This window comes from Hyperolius riggenbachi, unplaced genomic scaffold (genome assembly GCF_040937935.1).
Source record: "Hyperolius riggenbachi isolate aHypRig1 unplaced genomic scaffold, aHypRig1.pri scaffold_197, whole genome shotgun sequence".
NCBI classification, from domain to species: domain Eukaryota; kingdom Metazoa; phylum Chordata; class Amphibia; order Anura; family Hyperoliidae; genus Hyperolius; species Hyperolius riggenbachi.
The window spans coordinates 35,899-47,397 of record NW_027152408.1 but is presented as its reverse complement, the minus strand read 5'-3'; the positions used below and the strand labels follow the sequence as shown (position 1 = coordinate 47,397).

General features: G+C 41.1%; 1 protein-coding gene across 1 annotated transcript; it reads left to right on the top strand.

Moving 5' to 3' along the window:
• The first annotated feature begins 589 nt into the window (after nucleotides 1–589).
• LOC137543747 (bone morphogenetic protein 15-like) lies at nucleotides 590–3,967 on the top strand. The gene is made up of 2 exons (XM_068264879.1): nucleotides 590–755; nucleotides 3,165–3,967. Exons 1-2 carry the CDS (start codon nucleotides 590–592, stop codon nucleotides 3,965–3,967), a joined length of 969 nt encoding a protein of 322 aa, XP_068120980.1.
• The last annotated feature ends 7,532 nt before the right edge of the window (nucleotides 3,968–11,499 follow it).

Genomic DNA, 11,499 nt, shown 5'->3' with positions numbered 1-11,499 from the left:
GGAAACAGCCATATTCAAGCTACAACAAGGCTGTCGCCCCTCAAAGCACTTCTCACTGCCACCACTAGCTGCTGCTAGACACTTCCACGATTCCCACTCTGCTGTCGAGTGATCTGCACGCAGTCCGCATTTTCGTATTTGGGTCAGCTTTGTGCTTAGGCCAAACACGGAAATGCCACACACACACAATACAATCGTACAGTAGCAAGGCACAATCATGCACTGAACTTTGTAACGCAAGTTACACTGCAGACTCTCTCTAGGCTATGAGCATTTGCTTAGTAAAGCAGAAGTCAAACTTATTAAATAAAGGTTTAATATTCCAGAAAAAAAGTGGAACAATGCAGAAAATATATACAAAAGATTTACAAAAACAAAGTAACAATTACAAAGATACACAAGACAGTTTGCATAAAATAAAATGGGGATAAACGTTACCAGCATATAGATCTGACCGTTGTTGCGAGGAGAACGCAGTTCTGGTCAGGAACCATGATAGTCCTAGCGTCGTGCTATCTCCAAAGAACTACCAGTTGTAACTATCCTAGCTGATGTTTTATAGCAAAATTTGTGGCCCGGGGCCACTCAAATGTCCAGATCCAGGAATAAGCCTATTTCCTCAGGCGTGACAGCACAGAATGCCTGTCAATCCTCTCTGGCTGTGACAAGCAACTTCAAAGGTTTTTCCTGTCTCACCTTTGATCTTTGCCGACTTCAAACACTCAAACGCTTCCAGCCCAATATTCAGACGACAGGTAAAATTGTATCTTAACACACATCAAAAGGACTTCCCTACTCCAGGTGACAATTTGAGTAAGGCTTTCTGGCTTCTTCAACATTCCAGCAGGCTGTCATATGTAAATTCCAGAGTTTCCTGTTAGCCTTTGAAGTTCCCAGACTCAGTTGGTCCGGATTTGTATATTGAGACAATGGGGCTGTCTACATATACACAGAGTTCAAAAACCATGCAGACACAGACTATCCTTCGCCCCATGGCTGTAATTAGCAGCTTCCAGGGGTGACTGAATGCAACTGTAATTTTCATTGACATACACATCTGACGTAGCACACAGCAGACAGAAAAAATGAAAAAATATGGCTTCCATGTGATACAATATGGCTGCTATGTTCTGCATATTACCGTACATATCATCATCACCACATATATCCTCACAAGTGGGTTCCTCTGTCCCATGGTAACAGAGGTGGTGCCAGTTATACCCTGAAATAGTGTGTAATTTGCATTACCGTAATTTACAGGTTCCCTTCTAACCGGTCTGCTGCCAAAATCCCAGCGATTTCTGCGCACCGATTGTGACCACAGATTGCATGGTCTGTGTGCGGACACCGATGGGAGGCATTGTGCGGTCCAGCCACTAGGGGCCCTGTGACAAACTCACCCCACAAATGACCCCATTTTGGAAAGTAGACACCCCAAAGTATTCAGAGAGGGGCATGGTGAGTCCATGGCAGATTTCATTTTTTTTTTGTCACAAGTTAGCAGAAATGGAAACTATTTTAATTTTTTTTTTTGTCTCAAAGTGTCATTTTCCGCTAACTTGTGACAAAAAATAAAATCTTCTATGAACTCAGCATGCCTCTTAGTGAATACTTTGGGATGTCTTCTTTCCAAAATGGGGTCATTTGGGTGGTATTTATACTATCCTGGAATTCTAGCACCTCATGAAATATGACAGGTGCTCAGAAAAGTCAGAGATACTTCAAAATGGGAAAATTCACTTTTGGCACCATAGTTTGTAAATGCTATAACTTTTACCCAAACCAATAAATATACACTTATTTTATTTTTTCTATCAAAGACATGTAGCGCAATAAATTTTGACAAAAATGTATATAGAAATGTTACTTTATTTGAAAAATGTCAGCACAAAGGTAAAAAAAAAATTTTTGGGACAAAATTCATGTCTTTTTTGATGAATATAATAAAAACTAAAAATCACAGTAGCAATCAAATAGCACCAAAAGAAAGCTATATTAGTGACAAGAAAAGGAGGTAAAATTCATTTAGGTGGTAGGTTGTATGACTGAACAATAAAACGTTAAAGCTGCAGTAGTCTGAATGGAAAAAAAGTGTCTGGTCCTTAAAGAGAACCAGAGATGAAGCACCCTCTTGTATTTTACCTTATAAATCAGTGGGAACATGACAGTAAACACCTAATCTGCTCTTTGTTTCATTGTTCTCTGTTTAATCTGACTGTTATCACCTCTGATAAGAATCCCCGACTGAGCACTCAGGCTGCTCAGTCTAGGTTTTCTACAGAAAGATTATAGCTGAATCTGTCTTCTGTGGTGTCTTTTCAAGCCCAAGCCTGCCCTCTTGTGGCTCTGCTATAATGACTCAGCAATAATCATTCCCAGCAAAGCCAGATTGAATGCTCAGTCTGGGATTCTTATGACTGCTGATAACAGACACTTTTAGCAGTGAGGATGAAACAGAGACCATGGTAAGTGTTTTCTCTAATGTTCTTACTGATATACATGGTAAAATACACAAGGGTGCTTCGTCTCTGGTTCCCTTTAAGGGGTTTCATGACTGCAGTCCTTAAGTGGTTAAAGGGTATCTGAAACAAGAAAAAAAGATACCTCAAACTTACCTCAGTAGGGAAGCCTATGAATAGTACAGAGGTTTCCCTGATCTTCCTACGCCCCTCTGTTCCTCCAATGGGAGCTTTTTAAAAATAATTTAAATTAATGTTGAATATTATTTGTAGCCACACTCCCCTCTGTGTACGAGCATGAATGCACAGCAGAGGCACATAGTACAAGCCTGCGCAATAGCACAGCACCACTCGTGCATGGCTTTTTTCCTCCATGCACAAGCGAATCCGTGCTAATGTGCAGGAGGTGAACCCTACTGGTACCTGCACAGGGGGCGGCGTATGTACATTGAGTAGAGTGCAGCTGCAAAGTGGAAGAGGGTCCCAGCCAACAGCAAAAGGGTTGTGGAGATCAGGAAAGCCTCTGGAACATTAATTGTCTTCCTTCTACACTGGTATGTTCCTGTTATTTATTTTTTATGTCTTCATGTTTGCTTTAAACTGAGCCCATAGATAACTTAGGAGCAGAAAAATGCAGACAAGACTTTGATTTCTGTGGTCATATCAGTCATAGTATTGTTTTGTTTTGTTTTTTTTGTATTACAGAAGAATCTTGGCAGATCCAAAAGTTGAACTTTATTGTTGAAGCACTAAAAAGAGAAGAGCTAGTGAGAGCAACTTTGATGCACCCAAGAGTACTTCGTTTTGGAAACACTTACTATTTGTGCCAAGTTGACCTTATGCCCAGTGGTGGTTTCTCCTCCAAAGTTAGAGTTCTCCCTGGAATGCGTATGTGGGCAGAGACAGAAATGACATTCTATGTAAAACAATTAGCTGAACATGACCAAGAAGCACTTCACATTCAACTGTTATGTAAGAGCACTAAGAAACCCCCCTCAGCTGCATTGGCTGTTTCCCAAGCTCCTATTCCATTCTTGCTTCTTTACTTAAACCACACCGTTCACCGGCAAGCCAAAAAGAATATTGTCCCTTTGGATTCAACTAGGTCAGGCTCACTGCTAAGAAAACCACGTCAAGCAGAGACTGTTGGCATTAAGCTTCCAAAGATTGCCTCCCAAATTGGACAGTCCAGGAATTATTGTTCATTACATCCATTTTGGGTCAGTTTTCACCAGCTAGGATGGGAGCACTGGATTATTGCTCCACATAGGTACAACCCTGGATTTTGTAAGGGAGACTGTCCACGGATCCTTTATTCAGAGTATAATTCTCCCAACCATGCTATTATTCAGAACTATATCAATCAAGTTGTTAATGGAAATATCCCACGTCCATCTTGCGTACCTTACTCCTATGGTCGAATTAGTGTACTTATGATTGAACATGGAGGAAATATCCTTTATAAAGAATATGAAAACATGATGGCAGAGACTTGCACTTGTCGATAGAAAAGTAGACTTCAGTTGTGCAAATATATATATATATATATATATATATATATATATATATATATACTTTTTTTTATAAAGCCACCTTAATATTCTATATGTATATATGTGTGTTGTAATATGTGAAGCTTATATTTGTGACTTGCAAGCCAGTCTTCCCTACAGTCATGAAACTATTTCTTTTCCCACCCCAAATTTAAAATAAATTTTTTCACGTTTTTCAAGTAGAAATTTCAGCAATTATAGGTATGTCAAAAACTTGAGAGCAAAGCACTTGAATGTTAACTGTATAATCCTCATGTTCAAAATTGAATCTGGTTAATCACCTACCGTATTTTTCAGACGATAAGAAGCGCCTGACCATAAGATGCACCTAGATTTAGAGGACAAAAACCAGGGGGGAAAATATATATATACTAAACCTGGTGCAACCATGGTGAAGGGGCATCTTGTGGATTATGCCCCCTTTGTACCTCATGCCCCCTTGTGTTTCCTTGTGTCCGCCTCTGTCCTCCTTGTGTCCTCCTCTATGCTCTTTTGTGGCCCCCTGTGTCCTCCATTTGTCCCCCTGTGTCTTCCCATGCATGGGCACAGTACAGGAAGTCCGCAACATTGGGGTGGGTTGGAGGTTCATATTGACAGGCGCTTACAAGTCAGGAACTCCCTGCATAAAGACTATACAACATAGTGACTTTTTTCCCCACTTTTGGGGGAGGAAGAGTGATTCTTTTAATCAAAAAAATACAGTAATTTCTGGGGGCTCCACAAGAAAAAGCTATTTTGTTCCTGTCGTCATAAAAAAATGGTGTGTGTGTGTGTGTGTGTAATTCATGAGTTGTCTTTTACATCAAGTACTAGAGTGCATAGACTAGCCAAGCATATTCTCATTTTGACTAGAAAAAAAAAATCTACATCCCATACAGCAATGCCAGGCTGGTAGGGTTACATGATTATACCCCCTGTTAGAATGGTGGTGGAGGGGAAGTTAACTAGATTGTTAAGGCATCCAAGTCAATGATTAAAATATATATATATTGCTGAGGGTTCTCTTGGACCACTCAGGTCATTTTTTAATGAAATCAACAAATTATACATTTATTTTAACTAGATAATTTTAGAACAGACACTTGAGCTTTCAGGAGGAGTTGTTAGCAAACATTTATCTATAGAAATCCAACATTCATGAGAATCAGAAGGTGCAAGCTGATGGAGCAGAGTGGTCTGTACACGCAGATAGGCAGATTACAAGAAGTCTTTACTGAAGAAAAACATGCAGAGATAAAATCAAACACAACCCTCAGGAAATGTTTACTTAGAACAGAGAGAAACACACAGAGTGAATACAGGAAAAACACCACCAAAGAGATCATTGCAGCACTTTACATTTTATAGTGACATCTTTTGGTTGCTTTACTATACTGCAGTTTAAAGTAATTCTGATATCAAGTGGGCTCTTATCCAGTAGTATCCAGTTTTAAAAAAGTGGTAGATGCCCCCCCTCACTATAAATTATGGATATTATATATAGCATTTAATGGCAATTATAATAATAAAATATTTTTTTTAATTGTATAAATGGTTGGTCAACCTTAAAAAAAATGAATTGAGATATTAATAATCTCCTGAATGAACAACTGCAATCCACTGATTGCTACAGATCTGACCTAATTTTTCTGGTGTGGCTAATCAGTAGGGATGGTAATGCTTAAGCCTCTCACACACGCTCAACAAAAGGGTTTTAAATGCACAATTATCAAACAACTTTTGTTGTTGAAACAACCAAAAAAAGTTGTTTGCTATTGTTCAAACAACTGATAAGACGCAGCTCAAGTCAATCCAACTGATGGATTGACTTGAGATGCGTCTTATCAGTATTTTGAACTATAGCAAACAACTTTTTTGGGCTGTTCCAGCAACAAAAGTTGTTTGATAATTCTGCATTTAAAAGACTTTTTGAGCATGTGTTTGAGTCTTAAGGAGAACTCATGGAGAAGAATGTGATCAGTTTGCTCGGCTGATGGATTTGAAAGGTTCTGATTTGCTGGTCATGATCATGTGTTTAACCAGGAAGTCATCACAGCAAATTAGAACCTTACAAATCAGCTGATAAAACTGATCACATGCTTCTCTATGAGTTTTTCTAAGCCCTATCATCCCTACTAATCAGTAAACGTGAGATGATCCAAATATGTATTAAGTGGAAATGACTGCTTCATTAGGTTTGTTCTAATTGTTAATTTTCATAAATTCCTGCAAAATCACTGTATGACATACCTTGTTGCAAAATGGTGGAAAGTCAATGGCCTCCATTCTGATAGGGTTTTTGAGCAAATTATTGCATATTAGCATGCATTTAGCAATTCTGGTAGTCCTGTTTACCTCATGCGGTAAATTGTAGTCATGAATTACCGAATGCGGTAAATAGTGCAGCAATTTGTGCAGTAATTTGCATTAATTTTACTGAAAACCGCTATTCTCATGGAAACTAGGGGGCATGTTAGCACATAATTTACTGATCATTTTAAGACCTGCCTGTACCTGTAAATACAATTTGTATGGATTTTGCAGTTTTTAGTGGAGTTCCTATTCAGCCTGAGTTATAGAAAAGAATAGTAGAAATAAAACTCAAATACTTACTGCATTTCTTTTTTTTATTTATAGGGGATGTCTATAAATATATGTTTCATCATCGGTTGTTACATAATTAAATACACCTTTCCCCACCCTCAAAAAAAAAAAATCTTCCACTTGCCTCCACGACAGGTCCACCAGGAAATAGCCCCGCCCATCCCTGGGACAGAAAGAACAGACAGTTTAAATTGCCACCTCCTACCCACCTACCTTCAGTGTTCTTCCTGTCCCCTGGAAGGACAGACGTTTTCTCCTGGCCTGTTGAAGGCCAGAGGGTAAGTGCCGGGGTTCCTGTTGCCGCCTGGATGCATCCCTCTCTGGGGTGTCCCAGGCGACCTCTTCGGCGGTCAGGCGGCAGGTTCTTCTGGCGTTGGGCTCCGACTCCACTACGCGTGGCATGCGGATGCCTATCCGCCATATGCATTGAGTGCTCTGCATGCATGTCAAGGGGCGGGCATGCATTCCCCCGAGGCTCCGGAGGAAGTAACTACCCGGAACTTCTGCCGGCTGGAGGCGGACCAAGTCGTTTGATACTGGCTGGGGGATAGAAAGTGTTTGTAGGCAGCCCACTAATGCCTGTTCTGTGTTTCTTTGCAGAACCCAAGGCCTGCTATCCTGATGGATTTGAGTCTGGGACTTGTGGTATTTGCCATAAGAAGCTTGCTGTATCCTATCAGAAACCTTTGTGTAATGCCTGTACTTGTCAGTGATAAAGCATGAAAGTGGAAACCGGCTCAATGTTTTTCCAATTTAAAATGCAATTTTCTGGGAAGTTTTTCTTCTGTAAAGAATCTTCCTTATTAGTGGTAATTTAGTCTAATCAGGCTAATGAGAAACCTCAGGTGTTTAATAATCCATGGGTTTCAGGTTCTTCCTTATGGGGAAACAGAGGATGGACACTCCCTATAGCTCTGCTAAAAAGACTTGCATGTAATGCATTTGGAACAAACAGTCAGTTATGGGATTGTTGTTTTCCGGTCCATAAAACCATGATGAATTTCATTGGAAATGATTGGCACGAACTTGACAAATTGTTTTAGGTGTTTTCTAAATGAGTTAGCCCTTTCAGGGTACAGGAACATTTATAGATATGTCAGACAAGTAAATGAAGGATCTCCTTGAAAAAGCTTGGGAGGCGGTCTGCCTAACTTTCACTCTTTTCGCATTCAATTGAGCAGCCAGGTGCTTAATTAGCTGGTTGCAGGAGATGCAGACTGATTTAGTAAATAGATCTTCAAATGAAATTATTGCTCTGTGTTTCAAGTTTGACTATAAAATGTCCTACTAATGTATCCTGTGATGCAGTCAAAATGCTGATTATAGTACAGGATTTGTTAATCCTGCTAGAACGTTCCTGTGGATGGAAAATTATGCACATCAGTCAGCAAGTTTGCTTTTCAGATTCTGTGCAAGAATGATGCACATAATGAATCTGTTTGCAATTCTAATCTTATGAAATGAATATATGCATAGATTTTCTGGGGCACGAGTGCTTTTCAGATAAGAATTATGTGCAAGGATTATGCACATGAATATTATGATTGCAATGATGCTTTTTCAAATACTTTAAAGCAAAAATTATGCATAGTTATTTCTGATAGCAAATTTGCTTTTCAGGAAAAAGTGGCAATAGGTAGTGTGGTGATTAAGAATCAATCAGAATCAATTTATTTTCGCCAAGTAAGTTTGCACCTACAAGGAATTTGTCTTGGCAGTTGCTTAACAAACACAAACAAAAACAATACAAGGACAGACAGTGTGTATATTACAAGTCAAGGACATTATAAGTATAGTGGCAGTAATGTGAGAATTGTTCATTTTCAGTTCTGTGCTGATTACTTTCAAATCCTAGCAGCTCTAACGTGGTTCAGCATTAAGTATGGCTACCGCTTGAGGAAAAAAGCTGTTCCTGTGTCTAGAGGTTTTGGTAGTGATTGACCGGAGTCTTATTCCTGAAGGCATGCGCTGGAAGATGGAGTGAGCTGGGTGAGAGCGGTCAGAGGCAATTTTGGTCGCTCTCTTTCTGCACCTGCTAGCGTAAAAATCCTGCAGTGGAGGTAAGCTACAGCCAATTATCCTTTCTGCTGATTTGTATCCCTGTTTTGTATGAGACCAACTACTGTTGTCATCTGCAAACTTCAGAACCTTAACAGATGGATCTGTGGAGATGCAGTCATTGGTGTAAAGTGAGTAGAGCAGTGGGGAAAGCACACAGCCCTGGGGTGCACCAGTACTGACTGTCAGAGAGCTTGATGCGAGTTTACCAAGTCTAACAAACTGTCTTCTGTCGGTTAAGAAATCGGTTATCCATTTGCAGATGGATTCAGGTATGTGTAGCTGGGTGAGCTTGCTGTGTAGCAGTGATGGAATTATGGTATTAAATGCAGAGATGTAATCTATGAATAAAATCCTGGTGTAGGTTCCTGGGGTGTTTAGATGTTGTAGTACATAATGCATGCACATGTTCACGGCATCGTCTGTGGATCTATTAGGCCTGTAGTCAAATTGCAAAGAGTCCAGCAGGGGATCTGTGATGGATTTCAGATAAGTCATTACCAGTTTTTCAAATGCTTTTATGACCAATAATGTCAGAGCAACAGGCCTGTAATCATTTAAGCATGTAGGTTTTTGTTTTTTTTTGGAATTGGTACAATAGTTGAGCTTTTAAAACAGGCAGGAAGAATTGAGAGTTCTAGAGATGCTTTGAATATGTCTGTGAATACAGGCCCTAATTGATTGGCACAGAGATTCAAGCATTTCGCAGAGACAGTGTCTGGCCCCATTGCTTTCTTAGTGTTTTGTCTTTTGAAGAGTTTATTTACATGTGATTGGCATATTGTTAGAGCATGCATGTCTGGGGACAGGTTAGCAGATCATTTCTGGTCTGCTGTGTTGTGTAGATACTGAGGCACTGCAGGGGGTGGAGACGGTGGCTGTCTGGAGGAGTGCTCAGTTTGCCTGTTACCCAGATGTAAATTATGCAGACTAACTTGGTGTGTTTGGCTATTGTTGCTAGTGTCAAACCTGCAATAAAAAATATTCAGTTCAGTTGCAAGCTGCAGGTTGTGTAGTGAGGGAGGAGATTTCTTCCTGTAGTCTGTAATTTCATGTAGAGATTTCCATATTGTGGATGAGTCGGCGTTGGAAATTTTTTCCTCAAGTTTTTTAGAATAATCTTTTTTTGCGTCAGTAATGGCTCGCTGCAGTTTGAATTTTGCAGCTTTGTAGAGGACTTTATTGCCTGTATGATGAGCTCTTTCTTTATCGAGGTGCAGCTTCCTGAGATGTGATGTAAACCAGGGTTTATCGTTATTGTACCTGGTGCACTTTTTTGTGGGGATACAGGACTCTTCGCAAAAGGTAATATATGATGTCACAGCACCAGTGTATTCCAGTCAGTTAAATCAAAGCAGCTCTGCAGTTTTTCTACAGCTTCACTAGTCCATTTCCTAATTGTGGTAACAGATGATCAGAGTTCCCCAAAGCTGCCCTGCTGACAGAGTGATACGAGTCCTTAGTCGTCGTGTAACAGTGGTCAAGTGTCTTACCTTCTCTAGTTACGCTTGTGACGTGTTGCCTGTATTTGGGAAGTTCTTTGGAAAGGTTAGCACTGTTGAAATCCCCTAGTATGATAAAAAAAGAATCTGGGTACTCCCTTTCCACCTCTGTGATTTGATCTGCGAGATCTTGGAGCGCAGGCTGCATACATGTTTGTGGAGGGATGTACACAGCAACCAAAATAAATGAAGAGATCTCACGGGGTGAATAGTAGAGTCTGCAGTTTATGAAGAGAGCTTCCAGCCCAGCCCAGCATGTCCTCTTAAGGGCTTTGCCTCTGACACTGGTGACCGGGGTTTTCACCTTGGCTCTTCCTGTTCAGAAAGCCTGCACCTATTGTATAAGAAGTTCTTGGGACAAGGCTACTGCCTACTGAGCGTGCCCTAATGGTTGCAGCTCAGGTGCCTTGAGTCCGTCAGGACAAAATCGCAATATTATTGTTTAAGCAGCAATCCAGATTCAATCTCAAATCTTTTATCTGCAGTCCAAAAGTGCTTCCTTTGTGGGTTACCAAGTGTTCCCAGGATCTTTATGAAAGATCATGATTACAGTAGCAGCTTTTTCTATCAATGCAGAAGATTTTTTGTTAGCTCCTCTCCAGACAATCTTCTGTTAAGCTGCAAAAATAAAGGAAGCCCTAAGATCATATTCACTTAGGATGGATTCTGTATCTACAGATATCTGGAACAGAGAGTCTTGGAGGGTCACTAGTTTCGACTCAACTGATCTCTTGTTTGCTGGAAAAGAATGTGGATTTTCTAATTAAAAGTACACACACACTTCTGAGAGCAAAATCTGTCACAGTAAGACAAGCTAAGTTTCTCCTGGGGAAATGTTCAGCCTGTATTCCAGCTGTAGCTTGGGCAATATACAGAGTTCTCATCAGGGGCGTAACTAAGACCCACCAGGCCCCCCTGCAGGCCCCCCCCCCTGCAGGGCCGTTGTGGGGGGCTGGAGGGGTCACAGCATGAGGGCAAAGCTATGGCCACACTCGGTGAGGAGGGGGGACAGTACCCCCCTCCCTCACCTCGGGCTCTCCCCTCTGCACTCCCCTCGAACTTCAATAACCATATGTGTGCAGCGGCAGCTACATACCTTCCGTGTCTGACACGACTTCCTGTTTTTGCAGGAAGTCACGTCAGAGGCTAGAGAGAGAAGCGTCCACGCTGGAGCGCACGGAAGGTATGTAGCTGCCGCTGTCTGCCGCTGCACATATATAGTTATTTAAGCTGGAGGGGAGCGCAGAGGGGAGAGCCCGAGGTGAAGGAGGGGAGTACCGCCCTCCCTCCCCGCCGAGTGTGGCCATAGCTTTGCCCTCATGCTGCGACCCCTCCAGCCACCCA

What these genes read in the sequence shown, in the direction of transcription:
- LOC137543747 (XM_068264879.1), top strand. Translation starts at nt 590, where the DNA reads ATGTCCAGATCCAGGAATAAGCCTATTTCCTCAGGCGTGACAGCACAG. An exon ending in GCCCAATATTCAGACGACAG is followed by an intron (nt 756 to 3,164) that starts GTAAAATTGTAT and finishes TTTGTATTACAG; the next exon opens with AAGAATCTTGGCAGATCCAA.